The sequence below is a fragment of the Purpureocillium lilacinum genome (assembly GCF_023168085.1).
Source record: "Purpureocillium lilacinum CBS 284.36 DNA, scaffold_3, whole genome shotgun sequence".
Taxonomy (NCBI): Eukaryota; Fungi; Ascomycota; class Sordariomycetes; order Hypocreales; family Ophiocordycipitaceae; genus Purpureocillium; species Purpureocillium lilacinum.
This window is the reverse complement of record NW_027072113.1, coordinates 985,906-1,007,495: the sequence shown is the minus strand read 5'-3', so window position 1 is coordinate 1,007,495 and position 21,590 is coordinate 985,906. Positions and strand designations below refer to the sequence as shown.

Genomic DNA, 21,590 nt, shown 5'->3' with positions numbered 1-21,590 from the left:
GTCAGTTGGCGCCGGTACAGGCCAGCCAGATCGGGTGGCCGAAAGCCCTGCTGCTCGGTTGTGCCTACTTACGGGGGAAGGCGCAGCGAACAGTGCAGTGTTGGAAAGCCGTCCTAGCGGTGGTCAGCAGTGAGCACGTGGCGCCGTGCCTGTCATAGTTTGCCACAGGGCTTGGGAAGGTCGATGACCCATTTCGACTGCTGGTTCTGTATACGTAGCATACTCTCAATCGATGTCTAATCAGCTCATGTACCTAAACGCCGTGTTCTGCATCGCCTGAACTGGTCGGGGTGGTGGTGGTGGGGTGGGTTGGACTGAGGGGGCTCCAAGAGCGGGACGCTTGGCGGTCCAATGCAAGCCTGAGCGCATGAGAGTGAATGGCATTGTTTAGCTTCGTGGTATCAATGCCGGACTATGACAGTAACATTAATACTCTCTAGAGTTGTCGCCAGATTTGCGCCGTGGACGAGGGTGTGGCTCCAGTCAAGGTGTTAGCGATGCGTTCGGGGTGAGGAGGTTCCTCCAAACTGGGACCCATGTTGTCGGGTTCAGGGCACATGTCGTGGATTGCCGCCACGCCGTGTTGAATCCGTCGTGCCGCTCGATTGGAGCCTTGACTTGACTGGGGACCCTCGCGGCCCGGCTGCAGCAGGCGAGGTCACTACTTCCTTTTTAGGGCGGGCAAATGCTCGGCCCTAGTTGCTATGGTACCCTCGCAGCTGCCTGGCTGATCACTTCGCCGCACGAAAACTTTCCGTCTTCCTGACCTTCTCGGCCCACCTGCGCCGACTTGCGAGGCAGCAATCGAGAGATGTCTTCAAAGCTTGGTGGTCAGCTGAAGCGCCAGAGTCATACAAGACTCTGAACCTCGAGGCAACCACAAGCTGCCCTCCAGAGTTGGCGCTCCCCAGGGCAACGCTCCATAGCCTCCTTGCGGCGAGATCTCGCCATGGAGACTTCGCCGACTACCACGAGCGTTTCAATCATGACGACGCGCGTCTTGACTGCTCATGCGGACGACGCAAAGCACCAGAGCACCCGTTCTACTGCAGGAAGGTACCGCCACGGCTCCGGATGAGGCTCGCACCCTCACCGGCCGAAGCGATACACCATGCAGTAGGCAAGGGCTTCAAAGCCTTCGTCGAGATGACGTCGGAAAGCTCCTTCTTCCAAAGGATCTGTCCGCGCCATTAGGCGACCAGCACCCTCTCTCTTTCCTTTTTGTTTTTGTGTTTTTGTGTTTCTTCCATTCTGGTCACGGTCGAGCGAAGGGCGTTGGCCCGCCCTCAGCTCGGCTGAGGCCCTCCACTCTGGCTGCGAGACGCAGCCGGTGAGGAAAAGCCTTCCCAGGCTCATCAGAAAGATGGGTGACGACAGCGACGCAACGTCGCGTGCGACTCTACATCCCGCGGACGGGTGCGAGGCTCCGACGAAAGAGCGCCTTGAGCCGATGAGATGCTAGATGGTGTTTGTTTTGAAATGAGGACGCGTTGGCGAAAACTGCGGGGCAGCCGAAATGAGCGCCATTGGTGCCTGAGGCAGCCACAATTCAGTGACTGCTAACCTGGACCAGCGGGCAGGAACTTGGCGAAGCACAGCGGTTTGGAGCTGATGCCAATTGTAGATAAACTCCCATCAGCCTAGCACGTCCTTTGCCCCGATAGGGGCTTTAGCTTAATAGCTTCCCTGTCAGACGATCGTGCCCACGTCATCCATATTTGGCATGCAGTCAATTGATGAGAATTATCTTGAAGAGCTGTCTGTAAGCGCACGACAGTGCGCTGCTCTTTATACACAAAGGAAAGCTTTTGCTTTTGTGGTGCAAATTCCGTGTAGCCGAGGCTGCTGGTGTGCTTTGACCCCAACGGGGTCCAAGCACCATGCAGTCATGCAGGCGCTCGACCTTAATACCCGCGTTATAGGATCGCGCTTCCGCGAACAACTACAGGGCGCGGGCCGTATGTGACATAAGGCTGGCTCTCTGTGCGACACACCCCCCAGCGTTGAATGATCAGGTCAACGCTGCTTGGAGCGCCACAGCGAGCGACAGCATTACTAGCACGCTATTTTGTTGTCCTTATCACCATTGGTTGGTCATCTTTCCAGATCCGTCTGCCTTTTGATGTCGATTAGGTTCAACATGCCTCGGAAGCGCTCGAAGGTCGATCTCGGTAGCGCTTTCGTCAAGCCGTCGGCTGGCATTTGATCAGTCCTCAGATACTCCACTAGGAACCTACCCTTCTTAAATTCTTGCTTTAGCCACATGTTCTGCACGTCGACGTGTCGTAGCTTGGTCGTGATCCGCTGGTTTTCTTCAACCACGAGTCGGATGGACTGCAAATTGTCGCAGTATATTTTCAGAGGACCAAGGTCGACGGAGATATCTCGGAGGAGTCGATCCAACGCGTAGCTCTCCTTGGCGGCTCTTTCAAGGCTCAGGATTTCTGCTTCAGTTGTTGAGGTCGTAACTGTATCCTGAAGGCCAGCCTTCCACACGACAGGTCCGTTAAACAGCATCATGACGTATCCCTGCGACGATCGGCGGGTCTCAATGTCGTCGGCGAACGATGCGTCGCTTGCAACCACTAGCGCCTCCCCAGTATATGATCCGTCATAGACGATGGCCAGGTGCCTAGTCGAGTAGAGGTAGCGAATGCATTGGTCGGCCTCTGCACGGTGTTCGGGTGACGGGTTTGTCAAGAATCTTGCAAGTTGTGCAGCGGCACGGGCTATGTCTGGTCTTGTCATGACCGCGACATACATCAATGACCCAACTCGCTCTTGATACGCCTTGACTTCGTCCTTAGTGGCTTTCCCACTGTATCTGGCGAGGGGAATTGTTGTGATTGGTATCGAGGGCACGCGGAGGTTTGGGCTGTCCAGTTGGTACTTCCGTGCGATCTTCTCGATGTACGCGTCTTGGCAAAGATAGATCTTCTGATTTGCCCGGTCCCTAGTAATTCGCATACCAAGGTACCACTGGAAGGGTTCTTCGCGTATATCATATTTGGATTGAAGATGCCTGACGAGGTCATCCACTGCTCTCCGCTCTTGGCGTGGGGCGAGGATCAGGATGTCGTCAACATAGACGAGAACAAGGATCTTGCCGTCAGTGAAGACGCAGGGCTCCTCATTCGTACGACTGATTCCCGCCTCCTTGAGCGTCTGTGCGAGTTCATTGTACCATAGTAACGGGGATTCCCGGAGACCATATAATGCCTTCTGGAGTTCGGCAACCATAGCTGGCGTTTCTCCTGGCTTCAAGAAACCGAGATCCACGTATCCCTTGGGTAGCTGAACGTATATTGGTTGGTCTTTGCTGAGGTCACTGTATAGGAATGCATTTCCGACATCAAATTGGCGGATGTCGAGATCGAATCGTGCCGCAGTTGCCATAATGACTCGAAAGGTCTTCGCTGCAAGTGTGGCGGCATATGTCTCAAGTCCTTCGTCCTCGTCTTGGAGGTCTCCACGGACACATACCCGAGCTTTGCATCTCTGGAGGTAGCTGTCCTGATCGAACTTGTACGTAAATACCCACTTCAGTGGCAATGGCACCCCGTGAGCTTTTTCGCGCTCAACTAGTCTCCAGGTGCCTCGCTGGAGGAGGTCGTGAAGTTCCTTCCTCATGGCTTGCTTGAATTCTTGGCCCATCGGGTGCTTTTCGAGATCCTGGTATCGCTTGGGTAACCGCACTAGTTCGTCCCGGTGGGGTCGATGGTCCCTCGCTGCTTTTGAGGTGGCGATAAGGAAAACGCTGTGGAACGTCGTGAGGCTTCCTTCGGGTTGCTTGTCTGGTGGCAGTAGTGTGCTTAACACGGTGTTGATGCTGCCGTCCTGTTTTGGTTTTGGCGTCCTAGCGCTCCTTCGAGTCGCTTGTGTGCCATACAGCTCTTCTGGTTTCCGGCGGTGTCGTCTAGAATGTCCGCTCGGTCCAGGCTGATCTGCTACTCGGTTATCTAGTGGCCGTTTGTCCGGTTTAGCGCGTTTCCGGCTTGGTGGCGGCCACTTCACTTCGATTGAGTCCCTGATAACCTCTTGGGGATTCAAGTTGTGCGATTCGTTTTGACCATTACTTTGGCTGTTCTCTAAGGTCCCTTGCTCAGTCGCTGCTGATTTCTGCTCTTGGTCAGGTTGATCAGCGTGGCTTGTTGGCTCGGGCGGAGAGATGTCAGCATTGCGGTAGTCGTTGTGGTCATTGCTTGAACCGGTCTCTGATCGACGAACAGGTGAGCTCTCTTCCTGCTGCGCCTCTGGAGTATCTGTGCTACCGGTCGTCCTGGGTCCAGCTGTGCGCCCCTCACTGGGTTGCCCAAGATTCGGTGTTGATGTTTCTGAGCCGGGTGTGTCCGAACGCCCAGATGGCGAAGCGTCCCTCGCTGTTTGTTGCTGCGGCGTTGGGTCCGGCGTTGGGAGAGTCGTTGGTCCGGTTGGTGTGAGAAGTCTGGTTCGGGCTGGAGACTGCGCTGTTCCGCTTGTTTTGGTTCGTTCGGCATCAGTTGTGCTTTCAGCCCCTTCCACTCCCGAGTTCGAACCTTCCGGGTCAATGCCTAGTACGTTTTCGTCGAATTCGTACAGGAAATCGGTCAAGATCGAGTCGTAGTCTTGTCGTGGAAGTGCGTCGGGAGACTTTGACTTTGGCCTGTACTCGATCACGGTTTCGGTCTCGAGACCTTCTTCTTTGGTCGGATCGAAGAATTCTTCCTCGTTGAATTGCACGTCTCGAGACAAAATAACCCGGTTGAGCTTAGGGACCCATATGCGATAGAGATTACTCGCTTGATAGCCAACCAAGTATCCCACGTGCGCCCTTGGGCTAAGCTTGAATAGCTTGATGTCTTGTCCTGCCTTGTAGCGGGGGTTCAGAGGATATGCCCTGCATCCGAATGCGTAGATGCCAGACCAGTCCGGTCGGTGGTCTTTCGATGAGTCGAAGTCGACATTTGGTGGTCTGTACCAACGGAAGTGCTGGTGGAACCATCGGTCTATGGTCTCCTTGGGGGATAGCCACCCGTTTTTCCGTCTGGGGAGGATATTATGTATCCAAACGACTGCGCGGTAATACTCTGGCCATAGCTCTTGTGGTAGTTGGCCAATCGCACAGCGCATTCGTTGCTGATTGATTCCCCCTGGTCGCTCGGCACCTCCGGTTGGTTCTTTGGTGTTGGACGGCGGAAGTTCGATGTCGATGCCCACCCCCTTTGCCCAGGTCTGGAACTCAGAGATGGCTTGGAGAGGCAGGTTAATGACTGACCTTTCATTGTCGATCCTGATCTTGCATATCGATGCACCCGTGTGTCTCTTGATGCGGGCTTCAAATTCCATCATGATCCTTCCGGTTTCCGTCTTTGAGGACAGTGACCAAGAAAACATCATACCGCTGTATTCATCCGTGACGAGCAGGATGTAGCGGTGTCCATTGTATGCCGCAGGGAACTCGAATAGGTCAGCAAAGATCCGATAAAACGGTTGTCTTGCTCTGTTCGCCGATTCCCTGCGGGAGATAATCTCATGAGCCTTGCCTTGACTGCAGGCTTTGCACTGAACCGTTGTTGGGCCCTTGACTCGGACTCCCTTTGTCCGTAGGACCAGATGCTCCAATACATCCGGTCCTGCATGGCAGGCTCGGAGATGCCATTTGTGAGAGGAGTCCAAGCGTGGAAGAGGCTGCTGCCTTGATATTGCCAGTCTTCGATGCGGGGCGGGCGGCGTTCCGAAATAGGAAAACACGTCTTGGAAGGCGTTGAACACAGAGACTGGTGATTGCGGACGCTGCAGGTAGGAACGGGAAACTGGCTTGTATTCGACTATATCGAGATCATACATCTCTGTAAGCCGACACAGAACGTCATTGTCCCAAAATGTCCCCATTCGTAGCGTATTATCGAGTCCACAGTACCAAAGTCCCTTCTTCTTGAGCCTTTTTCCGCTGACAATATTCGTATGGAACCTCGGAACATAGGCCACGTTGACGAGGACGAGATCGCGCGTGTTCTTTCCATCCGCTCCGTCCAAGACGTTTTGCATGATGCGCGTGCCTCGTGCTTGTACCTTTAGAGAGCTATCGCCAATCATGACATAGTCCGCTTCCGGTGCTTCGTGAGCGTCGCTTAGCAGGTCTCTGCAATTCACAACATGCGTTGTCGCCCCGCCATCAAGGATGGTGGAGTTGTAGAGCGGATGTTGCTGGTTCAATGCGGCGAACACGGAGTCGGTGGTTCCGTCGGACAGTGTTTCAGTGCCCAGCGTCAAACCAACGAAGTTGCCGTACTTTCGCAGGTCGTCCTTGTCAGTCGGCTGATTGGCTTTCTCGGGAGTCGCTGATTCCTTCACCGCGTCAATCAGGCTCTTCCACTTAGCCTGCTTGAGGGATTCTTGGCAGTGTCTCACGCGCCCTGGCTTGATGTGGTGCTTGTCGCCTTTGTACGACCCATTTACTGCGATGTGAACGGCAGCACAATCCGTCGGCTTGTAGCGGTGCATGCGAGAAGGCAGACCACACGGGCATGGGCTAGCTTGAGCGCTGCTGTCGGTGGCCATGAAGACATTTTCGGATTGCTTGCTGGCCGCCCTGGTGTTGCGGACTTCCTCTGCGAAGAGCTCGGCCAATTGTCGAAGCGTGTAGCCATCTCTATTTTGGGTCTTTCTGTTGCTGGCGACAAGACCGCGATATTGCTTGGACCAGGCCGAGTCAAAGGCAGCGACAGCCGTGAGGAAATCATTGATGGTGGAGTCCCCCTCCAGCTCTGGAATCTTGTGTCTTTCGCCTTCGAGCTTGGCCTTGTTCCAGGCAACGAGCCAGTCTTCCACCTTGGTCCGCTTTGTTTGGCCTAGGACGGTTCGGTAGTTTCGCCGTGCTTCTTCCTTCATTTCGTTGGAAGTTGGCGCAAGACTTGACTTTAGTTCGCGAACTATGACGCGCAGGTTGGATCTGGAGGAAGCATTGTTCAGGTAGGTCCTATCGACCGTGGAGCGTACCCAGGCTGCAAGGTCGGCGTACGCCTTCTGAGAAGTGGTGTAAGTCACCATTTGGACCTTATACTCCGCCTGGAGTCGTGTGAGTTGGGTCCATTGCTTCTCAGGCAGTTCGACGATTGCATCAGGCTTCGGTCCCGCCGCCTCAGGATTCTGCTGTCTCTCTCGCTCCCAGCTCGCGACACGATACTTGTTCAATTCGGCTAACATTTCTCTTGACGTCATTGGCGGCAATGGCTCGTCGAGATTTGGGCCATTCGTGTCAATGTCGACATATTTGAGGATTTTGGCCGTTTCAGCTCTGGCGATGAAGTCTTCATACCAGTCACTCCAGTCGGACGACTTGGTAAGCCTTGCTTCGGACGTGGACATGGTGTTGTTGTAGCTCCGGATTCGCGCTAGCCGAGATTCGTGGGCAGGCGATCGGTTTCGTTATGCTCAGCGGTCAAGTCGCTAAACGGGCTCATAACTGTCAGACGATCGTGCCCACGTCATCCATATTTGGCATGCAGTCAATTGATGAGAATTATCTTGAAGAGCTGTCTGTAAGCGCACGACAGTGCGCTGCTCTTTATACACAAAGGAAAGCTTTTGCTTTTGTGGTGCAAATTCCGTGTAGCCGAGGCTGCTGGTGTGCTTTGACCCCAACGGGGTCCAAGCACCATGCAGTCATGCAGGCGCTCGACCTTAATACCCGCGTTATAGGATCGCGCTTCCGCGAACAACTACAGGGCGCGGGCCGTATGTGACATAAGGCTGGCTCTCTGTGCGACATTCCCGGACGTTAAATAATATCACATCACATCACATCACGGCTGACCAGAATGTCTCAGCTTGCACCCTCGACTAACCAATCACGTCCAGCATTGAGAACCGCAGTAGCTTAGGATTTCTCCGAGCTTCATTTCCCCCTGTTCTTCATGGCTGTCCTACCTTTCCTCCTTAAATTCTGGATACTCGTTGCAGTCGCTCTGCTAAATGGCGATATGCTTAGTGGAGACTGTCACGCACAGCCTCAATGCTTCAGCAGCGGCTTGCCTTTGTCCAGAGAAAACGAGATGCCTCGTCAATATCGGATGACGCTTCGGATCTAATCAGCCAGCCAAATTGTGACCAGGACGAGAGCAAACCTCACAATGGCAATCGTCGCGACTTCGCCCGGGTTCGATAACCTCCTGCGCCAAGCCGAGAACGTCATGGGTCTTATCTCATATGCCGGACGAGGACAGGGAGACGCGGTATTACAACCAGCGGACTGGGAAGGAGGAATGGCGTTGCAAGCACTGTGACAAGACATATTCCTGTTCTGGCGGAACAGCAGCTCCCGCAAAGCACCTAACGGACCCTCCTCCTGAAGGACACGGTCTGCCAAAACGCGCTCCACGGTCCGCGAAGGTGACAAGCATCTGGACTATCCTCGAGCAGGCTCGTCTTTGGGCTGAGGATAATCCCCGAAAACGCCGCCGTCTCAAGGATCAACCTGGAGACTCGTTCGACCCCGACAGACTTGAAGCCATATACGTGCGGTTCATTGTGGCTGGCTCCCTGCCATTTCGACTTGTGGAGTGTCCTGATTTCGAGCGCTTCTTGTCTATCTAAAATTCTAAATACCGAGATACGTGGCTTCCAGTCACGCACGAAACCGTCAAGAAATGGATAACGCACCGATGAGCGCCGGAAGACACTGACATTATTTGCGACATGGTCTCACTCAATTCCTTTGAGTCAATTGCTGTGTATGAACGAAGAATATGGAACTCGGGTTTGGGTGATAAGTTTTGGCAGGAGAACTACTATTTACCCACGCGCATATCTCAATTTGCCCACGCCCGCCCATACAAACCGGAGCTCCATACAGTCATAGTCACACGGCTTACATCCGCGGTCGCAGCAAGCCAGCAACCCAGCAGGCCAGCAACCCAGCAGGCTAACAGGCTAGCACCGCAGCGGGCTAGCAGCAATTGAAAGCATCGCGGGCTGCAGCGGGCAGTTAAAGCCATCGCGGCTGCGCGGCTGCAGCAGCAATTGAAGGCAGCGCGGGCTGCTGGGCTGCGGCGGCCCGGCGATGGGCTTGTATACTGTGCGCGGCGTGGGCAATAGAGATATGCGCGTGGGTAAATAGTAGTTCTCTTTGGCAGAGAGGGGGCTTGATGGGAAAACTTCAAGTTCGGATGATAACTGCACAATGTGTACGCGCAGCGCGGAAGGCTCCCCCATGAGTGTGTTGCAATGCCTCGACATATTCTGGACCTCTGTTTGAAGGCTACCATCTCAAGCTCTTTTATTATTCGATCTCCGATCGCAATTGTCGATGTCCGAGCCTCAAGGCGGCCGAAATCTGAATCTTGAAGCAAACCCACGTCGAGTTCGGCGCTATCGGCTCGGAGGCCGCGGGACGACCCGGCGCAACGCCTTTCATCAACTCTGAGCAAAAGTCTCAATCATGATAACAGAGTCAGTCCAACGCAAGAAAGTGCTTGAATCAGCTGCGTTCTTCACGGAATGGCCCTCGTAGTTGGGGGAGTATATAGAGTCGTTCGTAAGGTCGTGACTTTGTCTGGCAACGGCGGCCACATGCACTCGAGATGGAGTCATTTATCCTGGGCCTCACAGACGATGCGACTGTCGCAGGCATTGCGAATATTCCATCAACCTGTACTTCCGGCGATAACAGACGTCCCCTTCTCGTTGCTATTCATGGCGCTGGCTATTCTGCCCAATACTTTGACAGTGACCAGGAACACTCTGCCAGGAAATTGAGCGATGCGTCGAACGTCCCATTGGTCGCGATCGATCGACCTGGCTATGGAGGCTCATCGCCCGTTGGACCTATTCCACAGGACTCGACATTCGCAGAGCAAAATGCACGCCGGTTACACCGCCATATCTTACCGGCACTATGGGCACGTTTTGGGGCGTCTAGCGGATGTGTCTGTATCGTATTGCACTGCCATAGCCTGGGAACGCCAAGTGCCATCATCGCCGCAACGCTTCACGCCGACGACCCTAATCCTGAATATCCCCTCGGCGGCATCTCGTTCTCGGGTATGGGGTCGCAATCGCACCCGGACATTCTCGCCTTCCGAGCGAGACAGCGGCGCGGGGAAGGGAACGCAGAAACGTTGCAAGATTTGATGTTGCCATCATGGGCAGCCGATGCCGATATCTTCCACCTCACCGGCAGTCTGCGACAGCATCCACCGGCTGGTGACATTGAGACAGCTAGCCAGGTTTGGGTACCCCGGTGGAGGAGCGATTGGGCCCCCAGAGTGCAAGTGAGGGTGATGGTGGGCCTCGCGGAACGCGACCGGATCTGGAAAGGGAGCAGAGAACATCTTCAGGAGATCGTGAGTGTCTTCACAGCCAGTCCGAGGGTCGAAGAAGTGCTGTTGGTCGGGGCGCCGCATAATGTCGAGATGAGCTATTGGTCTCGGGGCTGGTTCGCGAGGATATTTGACTTTGCCCTTTACTGCGCGACGTCGTTTGCAGTTAAGGAGCCTTGAGGGATGAAACAGGGGGATGCGTACATATTCTGTCCCGACAACGTTGCCTCTTGTATCACCTGTGCTCTTATCATACACTGTAGTGCCCACACCAGGCACGTTAACTCAGGAGAATTGAAGATAAGCAACGCCGGTCGTGGCTTTGCACAGCTGTGTCATTCATACATTAATCTACAAGGTTCCAGCCGCATGGTTCTCAATTACGTCTCATGCAAACGTATCGTCTTCACCCCCTCCGTCCCGGGGCTATCGACATCAAAGTCCAACCGGTCAGGAAGCGCAGCCCCTCGCGCTCGTAGTCAAACTCGCGGAAGCGCTGCACCGACATGCCGTCCTTCCACAACCACAGATCGTGCGTCTCGTACTGCCACGCCTCGACCGCGAGCCTCATCTCTTTCTGCGTCTCGGCGTGCGCCGGCTCGTCCGCCAGGTTGCGCTCCTCGGCCGGCGGCGGATGTTGCTCTTGAGGGTGCGCTTGCCGATCATCGCCGGCTGTCTGCTTGTGGGTGCCGCCGTCTTCTCTTCATGTTTGCTGACGCCATTCACCTCTTTGGTGGTGCCGTTGCACCCGTTGGTGATGGGCAGCGCGGCATGTGCAGAGTTGCGCATCGCGTCAAACGACAGCGACGCGTGTAGGACCATGCCAAAGAGGGAAGTCGAGGCGCCAGCACACGTTGCGGTGGTACTTCCACCTGCGCGTACGCACGTACCGCGTCGGCCAGTGCGATCCAAAGACGCAATCCCAACCGGGCACCACCGCCCCTTCTCCGCGATGGGCAGCATGTTGCGCCCCTTGCGCGGACCTACAGACCCTCCGGTGGCCGCCGCCCTTCACGACCCGCCCGGGCCAGCATCGTTGGCAGCACGTCGATCCACGAGACGAGGTTGGGGTTCACAACGTCGGAGGTTCTACTAGCCCCCAGTGCACACATCAGGAACGGCAGACATAAACCCGCGTCGTACAGCGTCGTCTTAAAGTAGTTGACAAAGGGCGGCTTGTTGTCGCTCAGGAACAGCACCAGCGTGTCGTTGGCCAGCCCCGTGCGCTCCAGCGCTGCCAGCATGACTGAGCCATATGCAAAAATGGTGGAGTGCATACCTCGACGCGTCGCGCTCTCTGGCATCGGGAACGACTCGAAGTCCAGTGTGAGTATATCGTATTGCCTCGCTCCCAGGTTATGTAGACGATTCGTCCATTGCAGTCCCCGATCAATCCCATGGCTGCATCCTGAGAAGGAACGAATCGTTGCGACGAGCATCGTCCTGTTGTGTCGGCTTGGCAGCCTGATGGTCGTCAAGGTCACGCACCGCCGCTTTCGGATCCTCCTGAGACCTTCGAGCAGCTGCGTCTCCTCCTTGGACGAGGGCGGCAGGGTATGCGTCGATGTGCCGGGCCCCGCGACACTCTCGTCGGCAGTCGACGGCTTCTGCGCGCCTTCCACGGCGCAGTAGTTGATCAAGCCCTGTGCCGTGAAGTATGTACAAACGGTGTCAATCTTTTAGCTTGACGAGCCGCACACACGGGAGTGGGTGCGGTTGATATAGGCTCCCCTTGCGGCTGGTCAGCGTCAGCCTTAGGCAGCACGACATGGTACCAAAGTAATATTTCGCGGCTCCGCAATGGTCAAGGCTGGCGGCGCGTGTAAGATCGATTACAATTATTTAAGGAGCAAAAGTCCCCTGGAAAACTGCTCGGTTCCCGTACAACTCTTTTGCTCATTGGCACTGGGTCTCGGCGGCATCCATTCTGGTGTTTATTCAACACCGCCATTTCACGTCCATGGCCGAGTTGCTCCAATGGCAACGAGGCCCCCGCAGAGGTGTGTAATTCCTCACGGACCCAACAGTCAGCAACATGGGTCAGAGTAGTCAGCAAGGCAAGGCGCCGGAGGGTGTACTGGTGCCGTGACTCATGAGCAACCCTTTACCGACCGGCCCGCAGGACCAACAGTCAAATGAGCCTTGGCGCTCGAGATCTTGACCGCCGCATTGCATTGCAAGTCCGTGGCACATACTGCGTTCGGTTTCCAACCCACCTTTCCGCTTCATGTTTCTCCATACCCAGCAACACGTATATTGGCGACGCGCTTTCCCAGTTAATCGCATCGCGAATTCAGAATCTAACCGGCATACGCCACCCATCGACGCGTCGGCGCAATGCAAACGAACATGCTACCGATTCCGCCCGATGTTGTCTTGCTACTTTTTGAATACTTCACGCCCCTGGACCTGTTGACCTTCCTCAAGACGGCTCCTGGCTTCTCATCTCTACTAACTCCCCGCCACATCGCGAACACGGACGCGAAGGGGCAGTCGATTTTGCATTATCTCGCAACGGGAAATCAACTACAGTCGCTGCTGTCCATCCTTGCAAAACAGAACATTGCACCAAACCCAAAGGACCATTTAGGACGTACCCCATTATCCTATGCTGCCGAAGGCGGATATCATGAAGTTGTCGAGGTGTTACTAAACCGACGCGACGTGGAGGCGGACTCGCACGACGACAAGCTCCGGACACCGTTATCCTATGCCGCCGAAGGTGGACACGGGAGCGTTGTCAGGATCTTGCTGGGTCGACAAGACGTCAATGCGAACTCTAGGAGCTCTTTCCACTGGACCCCGCTATCCTATGCGGCTGGCAAGGGACACGTTGCGGTTGTTATTCTATTACTAGGCGTCAAAGCCATCGAAGCCGATTCTACGGACGCCGCACGTCGAACGCCATTAATATGTGCGGCGGTGGGCGGGCACTTGGAGGTTGTCCAGGTCTTGGTCGCTCGACAAGATGTCAATGTGGACGTTAGGGACATTTGCGGCCGCTCGCCGCTATCACATGCAGCAGAGAACGGGAATGAGGCGGTCCTTCGTGTCATACTGGCCCAAAAAGGTGTCCAGGTGGGTGCTATCGACGACTACAATCGGAATCCTTTGTTTTATGCCTCAGAAAGAGGGCATCTAGAAGTTGTCGATGCCTTACTGGCCCGACCAGACATCGAAGCGGATATAGCGGACGAAGATGGCGGGACGCCATTATTTTATGCGGCTGCATATGGGTATTTCGAAATCGTCAAGCTTTTGCTAGACCGGCGGAATGTCGAAGCAGACCCTAGGCATCCAAATGGCTGGACGCCGCTCTCCGTTGCAGCCGAAGGGGGATGCTTGGATGTCGTCAAGTTCTTGCTGGAACGAGACGACGTCAAGGCGGACCCCGTGGACTGCTATGGCCGGACGCCGCTGTCTCGTGCGGCTGGATTTGGACACGTGGAAGTTGTGAATATCTTACTAGACCGAGAGGAAGTCCAAGCAGACTTACCGGACGCAGACGGCCGGACGCCGTTGTCCTATGCGGCTAAACGGGGGGACGCGGATGTTGTCAAGGTCCTACTCGAACGAGAGGACGTCAGGGCGGACTCGACTGATAAAAGTGGCTGGACACCTTTATTCCATGCGGCTGAGAACGGATGCGAGGCGGTCGTTCGGCTCTTACTTGCCGATATGCCCGTTCGTGCGAGCGTCTGTGACAAATTTGGCTTGAATGCTCTCTATTATGCAGCCAAAAATGGGCATGCAAACGTCGTCAAGATTTTACTTGAACAACCGGAGATCAAGGCTGACTTGGCAGACAAAGCTGGCCGGACGCCGTTGTCGCATACGGCTGAAGAGGGATACGAGGAAGTTGTCAAGGTCTTACTGGAACAAGCAAGCCGGGTTAGCTCAACCTGCCCGGCAGTGGCTATGTAATGCGAATACCCCCTTCAAACTTCTGCCAATTCCCTTGTCATTTCATCACACGCTTCAATAGCTGTGGACTTGCCAAGACTATTGTACCGATTTGGTAGAATTGAGCGCGTTTGCTTCTCCTTGGCCGAGGTTTACGGAGCGCATCTGTCCCGTCTGTCTCCGCACTTTCGGTGCGCAAGGGCGCACGGGATACTGTATGGCCAATTGATCACAGCCTTCCACACCACGGCAGAGCCGGCCGCATGCACAAGTCCCTATGCTGGCCTTGGCCGGAGATGGAACATTGTACGAAATTGCAGCAAGTGAGGTCACGGCTCCAACAAGGGACAATGCTCTGAAGCGGAATGTGTGCGTCACCATTTGTATCAGTCTAGGAAACTGGGAATTGCAGCAGCGCGAGTGGTCAATGAGCGAACAAGTCGTGACGACCTACTGCATACGCAATATTCACCGTCGTAGTAGCGGCTCGTGTCCAAGATTTGAACAACTGTCGGAACTGCCGCTGAGCCTCACAACGTGAAATTGGCCCTCAACTTCTGCCTGTATAAGCAGCCCGTCGTTGCCATGCCGGGCATGAGACGCTTGTCTGTGTATGCTCTAGTCCCCAAGACGCAGACGTGCCTTAGACCATCGTGCAGCAAATGCTAACCAGGCTTGAGGCACCTACTTGCAGTAGCCTCCAAAGCGGTTGTTGGCGCCGATGCACACCCCAGAGCAGCAGATGGAGTTGGCAGTGCAGTATTGGTCCTTTGCGTGGCACCTTTTCTCTACCTATCCGGGAATACCAACATCAGCAGGGACACATCGTCGCAACGCAGTGATACCCTCCTACCATGTCGTCTGCGGGAGCCGGAACGGCAGCCGCGACGGCGATTCCGGCGAAAATAATGGTTGCGAGATATTTCATTTTGTGTTACGAGTTGCGCGCAAGAATGGTTTGAATTATTCAACTGAAGCTGCGAACGTGCGTCTATTTAATAGTCGTGACAAGTTGGCGCGTTCCAAAGCCAGGGCTTCCAAACCACAACAATTTCTAATCTAATTCACGGACTCACTTTCCCCGCGTTGTCGCATGGTCGAACCAATGGTGTAGCTGCGGAGACTATCGCCCATGTCGCGTAAGCCGATTAACAGGCGTTGCGCGCGGCTTATTCTAAGCCGACTACTCGAGCCTTGGAATCATACAGCTCGAAGGATTCAAAGCAGCGCTCATAATGCGCCACAGCCTAGTCACCTTCCTCTTTCAACAACGGACCTGCCTGACAAAGCAGTCAATGGAGAAGTCCCTAACAAATTTCCGCGGCGTTCCCACCAGAATCATTCAGTAACCTGGAGAGCGATGAAGAAAACAGCAAGGTTGCGCGTCCTTCGCGCGTTGAGTATTGACAGCGTCAGTCCGGCCTCGCACATGTTGCGCGGAATCTGTTGCCAAAACAAGGGTCACCCCAAGGTCTTCTCCATCTCGATGAAGCACAGATCCTCAGGCAAGTCCAAGTCGCTAAAGTCGTCGCGGGGAAACGGTGACGTTTGGCCCGTCGTTCTATAGCCGCGACGCTGATACCATGAAATAAGTTTGTGGCGCGTGGAAAGTGCATTCAACTCCATGGTCGTTGCACCCCAATTCCGCGCCGAGTATTCTTCAGCATACGTGAGAATTTGCCGGCCCACGCCGCCGCATTGATGCCGTTCATCCACCGAAAGCATGGATAAGCGACTATGACCATTGCCGCGGTTGACAACTTCGACCGAGGCGACAAGTGTGTCAGCCATCGTTGCAAGGAGGATAACACTGCCAGGCTTTGTGATCGTGGCCATGACTTGCTCAATTTCGATGCGGAATCGAGCGCCTAGTTCCATGTCCGCTGTCCATCCTTGCCGATCGTCAGATGCACGAAATGCAGATTGAACCATTTTTTGCACACGAGGTGCATCGCCTATGGTCGCGAGACCGAATTGTAAGGCGGTATCCGCCATATTGTAACGAGTGGCAAGATGAAGTCAGGTGAATAAAGAATACTCCTCTAGAGAGTCAGTAGACAATGGCAACATCGAAGCCTTTTTATATTACGTGCAGGAAGCACATCGCCGCCGCCGCCGCCGCCCGTTCTCCATCACATTTCCATCGCGTCATTTGCGTCACAGAAAGGGCGCCTCTACGCCCACTAAAGTACGAGCCTACATCGCTGTTGCCACTCGGAACGCAAAGTGGCTAAGTGCACGGCCCCGGGACCCACATGGGCAGGGAAACACCAAGAACCCAATCTTACTTTTTCCACGGACGTCGAGTATTCCTCTGAATGACAGGGGCGGAAATGGGGCGCGCCCTGATGAGTGTTGGTTGCTTCACCGTTCGCTTGATGAATAATCTGCATTGACGCCTGCTCAGCAAATATCAGCGCCAATGCCAGCCGTAACCTTCGCGACAAGGATCATCGATTTCTCCACGACAAGGGCCCGCAACTCCTTCACAAACGAGGATTCTCGGCTACTTCCCATTAAGGTTACACAATTCCTTCGCAACCAGAACCTTTCGTATTCAAAATGCTTCACCCTCCGAACGGGCGGGCCTCTACGGAGCAACAAATGAGTCGCATCTGCGGGCCACGCCGGCTAGCTCCCCTCTTGACTAAGCCCTGTTAGCTTAATGATGCCTTTTCAGTTACGCCCTTCATTTCGACACAGCTTAATGATGAGCTTGGAACAACGGGTACGCAAACCCGGACTTGGGCATGGCTATTCAATGCACTGGGGTAATTGAAAGAACTCGAGGGTGCGTCCATTAAGCAACAGGGATGGTCTATAAATTGGAGCAAGAGGTAGTCGACATCAAGGAAGACCTGCAAAGAGTCCGGCAACAGCTGTAGAAATCCCAGGCGCCTGGGAACGCGACGGGACACAGGCAGTTGCAAAGCAGCCCGCGGGCGTCTGAGGCGGACGCAGGACCAACATCACCACTGAACCAGCCCACGGGCACACGGCCACTTTCGTCAATGCGCACCACCGCGTCGTCCTTCACCGACACTCTGCACTGTACGGTAGACACGTCCAGGGTCGAGCATCAAAACCACGTCCAGGAGCAGGTAGGCAACATCCGACGAGCAATCGAAACGGAAGTCAAGGTGAGTGAAGGTTACGAGGAGTGGAGGTGCGCAGCAGTGATCAAGGACCCCGAAAACCCACACTGGGTGAAGATAGTGTGTCGCGATGAGGCGGAATTGCGGCGGGTGACGGAGGCGGCGGAGGAAAAGGTCGTGGTGCCGGGGGCGCGTGTCCAACTCTACAAAGTCGACAGCGTCAATCGATCGGCGGTGCTAGACAGCGACGGAAATGTGCTGACGGGAGCTGCCGAGACTCTCGGCAAGGAGAACAACGTCACGATTGCCAAGATTTCATGGCTCAGCAAGAAAGTCTGCGGCAAGGCCTACGGGTCCATGGTGATCTACGTGACCAAGGGAATTGATGCGAAAAGACTGCTCGACGGCACGTATTTCGACCTGGCCGGCGAGTCAGTCTACACTAACGTGTTTGAGCGGCGCGTCGGACCGATGCAGTGTTACAACTACCAGGAGTTTGGCCACAAGGCCTTCTCGTGCAAGAAGCCAAGGACTTGCGGAAGGTGTGCGCAGCCGGGCACGGTCACGGGCAGTGCCGGGCCGTAGAACCCAAGTGCGTCCTGTGCAACGGACCCCACGAGTCGTCCAGTCCAAACTGCCGAGTACGCAACCCGCCAAACAATGCATAGGGACCTGCGCATCCTCCGGCTGAACGTGCGCAAGCTGGACACGGTGCAGCTCGGGGTGATGAACGATGCGGACTTGAGGGACTATGCAGTCCTCCCACTGACAGAGCCGTACGCGCGACTGATTGACGGCGCGGTGGTGACGGCCCCAACGAGCCACAGCAACTGGACGAAGATGGTGCCGAACGTCGCCAATCCAGTGGGATGGCCGATCCGGAGTATGCTCTGGGTGCGACGAGACTTGGAGTCAGAGCAAGTGGCGGTGTCGTCTCCCGATCTGACTGCGGCCGTCCTCCGTCTCCAGGGCAGGCAAGTCCTGGTGGTCTCGGTCTACGTGCAATGCAACGACGCGTCGGCCTTGCTGGCAGCTGTTCTAAAATGTTTGGGAGCATGAGCACAGGCATAGGCCGGCAAAGAAGCTACCGGCAACCCACATCCTCTGAGGCAATGCAGTGTGTCTTCGACCTGCACTAAGATTGTACGAATGCTTGCCACCGAGAAACGGCGCTCTCATCTGGCGAGCCCAGGTTAGCAGCCCTTGGAGTCGCACGACCAGAGGATTTTACCATGGATTCCGCGACGAAACGGTATTCGGTTATTGGTTGACCGCACATGCAGAATCCTTCGTGGCGCTGACACAGTGCAATCTCACCGTGGAACTCTCGTTCAGTGGATGGGTACTCCACAGATGCACAATTTCGGCGGTAAATCACAACCCCAAACGGTATGCCGCGCTTACGCTCGTCAACGCCTGTCAAGTTATGACGTACTGACTCGCTCGGATACTTCCTTCTTAGAAAAGGTGTGATAGACGAGTCTCACGACACGGTAGAATCCTTCAAACATCAACAGCATACCGACGTCGACGTCACGATCGTCGACGATGTGCTGATGTCCACTGGCAAGTCGGAACCCAAAAAAGAAAGACTCGCCAGGCAAAGGGTATAAGATCCGACATTGCTTCCCCATGTTACCATTCGTTGCTCATTCCCAACAATTCAGAGTCAAGACAGCTGAATAAGCACATTGATACCAGAGCACTATATCAACAAACGACCTTTCACCATGAAAACCGCAACTGCACTCCTTATCGCTACTCTAGCCATGGCGAACGCTCTTCCGAATGCGCCTTTAGAGCCCCGAGACGAGCCTAAAGCCGTTGGAGCCACCCCAGTTGCCCATCCTTCTTGTGCGTTAAAAGATAAGGGCAAATATATTGTTCGTGCACATCACTACCGCGTGGACAAAAATCATAGCCTTTACTAAGCCTTCTTCTAGGGCGGCATTGATCCCGATAACCTCCATGAATACTGGGAAGATCTTAAAAAACAAGGTCAATGCAAAGTCAAGGCCAAGAAATGCAACAGAGTTACTTGCGGCAATACTTCTGCTATCTATGTAAGCTGTGTAGAGCTTCTACATGAAAGAGGCAAGAGTTAACATTTCTATAGGTTTGTAATGACAATGACTATGATATTGCGCCTGGTTGTGCAACTATCGCGGAGTGGGTAGGAGATGTATGTTCCGCCTGTGCTTGAAAGTTTATTTTCTAATTACTCGACGGCACACTAACAAGCCTATAGCCACTTCATCGCACCGGCGACGGCGAGTATCATCTTTCTCAAGCCTGTGGCTGCGGACAGTATAGTTGTGATCATGCGAGCGGTGAGCTGAAGTTTAAGGAAGGCTGGAGAATTCAGATGGGCTATGGCAATTGTAAACATTCACCTGATTCTGATACTGGTGTGTACAGCGAGTCACACTAGTCCTCGCGCGGCTTATGGGCCAACCTCGTCGTTCGATCCCATAACAGGCCTGCTAGGAGGCCAGGTTCTCCAAGTTTTCAGCATCCGCTTCTCAGCAATTGAAGCGCGGTCTGCCATAGCCGATGTTGTTTTGTTAGCATACTAGTATGTTATGGTCTGGTGACCGGAGTGACGCTGGTTGATGCCAGCCTTTTTGTCGCAATTGCAAATTTGATGGTGGCATGTACGGCCCGCATGTCTGGTTCCCACCTGTCATGACCCGACGCAGCCTTGCCGCCCAGAAAGAAAGAAGGCACGCCAATCTTTGTTCTCTAGCACGCAACCAGGATCCGTCGTTGTTCTGTCCAACTTTTGCACCTAAATAAAAAGTGTTCCGCCGTCTCTGGTGCTTGTCCACAGTCGCACAAGCTCGACTCCGCTGCACCTATTTTGATCGCACCATCCCCGTTCAGAGCTGAGTGAGCACATCTGATTCTCCCCCTTTCAAAGAATTATAGAGCACCTGGGTGTGCGTGCCGGCGTCACCTGCTCACAAGCGACCAGGGTTGGCGTTGCCTCGGCTAACTGGGACTTTTGTAAGCCACACTTTGGTCCGTCCCATTTGACCGGATTTCCGAACCGGGCTCGTTTTCCGCAACGTCCCCCGAAATCAGGCATCAGCATATGATGCTGAAATTCTGCCGAGAGCCAACATCAAAGTGGCAGCGATAAATTGATGAAATACGCTGGGTTACCATTTCGACTTATGGCAAGCACTATACGAGCAGTTGCACGAACTTTTCGTGCGCGGACCAAAACACCTCTATATCTCGTACCGACAACGAAAAATAGGGGGTTCGGGGGTTCAGTGTGGCCGTTGGTAGTATACCCCCATCACACCCACTCCTTTACTCAGTCTTGTTGACTGCAGACGCCCAGGACTTAATGACTGTCAATCATGTCATCCACATGGAGGGCACGCTTAACACCCGTGAGATTGGTGGTTATCCGACAACCGACGGCAAGCGCGTAGTTGGCGGCCGCATCTACCGAAGCGCCAACCTATCGCAGATCAGCCCAAGTGACATCGCAAGGCTGCAAAGTCTCGGTATCAATACTATTATCGACTTCCGGGGACCAAAAGAAGCCAAGGAGGACCCAGACCGTCTTCCGCTCGGAACCGAGTATGTCAACAGTCCAATCATCGGTAGCTCAAGCGGCGACGATATCGGCGACGCGAAAATCATGCAGTTGATCCAAAACGCTGGCTTGCCTGAGCCAATGCTCAATCAAGTCGAGGTTACTAAACACGGGCCATACTATCGCATGCTGTACCTTGTCTCTAGCTATGGCACCCACGACCACATGGCCAAACTAAGCGGCTACCGACCATTTTTCCAGAAGCTGCTCCGACTGCCTTCATCGTCCAACATTCTGATCCACTGCACCGGAGGGCGAGACCGGACCGGCGTTGGTATAGCATTGCTTCTAAAGACCCTGGGTGTATTGGACGAGGTGATAGAAGCAGACTTCGTTGCATCGAATCGATATCTCCAGCCAGATTGTGACAATCCCAATTCGAACCGTTTTCTCAACTATAAATCCGCCAACGTCTTCTTGCAGCCCTCCACGAACAAGTCCTGTCAAATGGTGGCGGCTAATCTGGCGGCATCGCCCGATCAGATCCGTGGTGCGGTGGAGCTTCGTGCCGAGCTGCTGCGACGCATGTTCCGAGCGATTGACAGGGAGTTTGGATCGTTTGACACATTTCTTGACAGCCAAATGGGCATTGGATCTAGTGAGCGGGAAAGTCTAAAGAACACTTATACTCACTGAGGAGAATCATTGGGAGTGATTGGAAGACCAGAACGCAACGTACAATGC

The 21,590-nt window shown here is 54.4% G+C and overlaps 2 protein-coding genes across 2 annotated transcripts; one reads left to right on the top strand and one right to left on the bottom strand.

Moving 5' to 3' along the window:
* Nucleotides 1-10,704: 10,704 nt before the first annotated feature.
* PLICBS_004101 (uncharacterized protein) lies at nt 10,705-11,542 on the bottom strand (the record flags this gene model as incomplete). Its single annotated transcript, XM_065600405.1, has 2 exons — nt 10,705-10,999; nt 11,286-11,542. 2 exons carry the CDS (start codon nt 11,540-11,542, stop codon nt 10,705-10,707), a joined length of 552 nt encoding a protein of 183 aa, XP_065456477.1.
* Nucleotides 11,543-20,675: 9,133 nt separating this feature from the next.
* PLICBS_004100 (uncharacterized protein) lies at nt 20,676-21,542 on the top strand (the record flags this gene model as incomplete). Its single annotated transcript, XM_065600404.1, has 1 exon — nt 20,676-21,542. One exon carries the CDS (start codon nt 20,676-20,678, stop codon nt 21,540-21,542), a length of 867 nt encoding a protein of 288 aa, XP_065456476.1.
* Between the last annotated feature and the right edge of the window lie 48 nt (nt 21,543-21,590).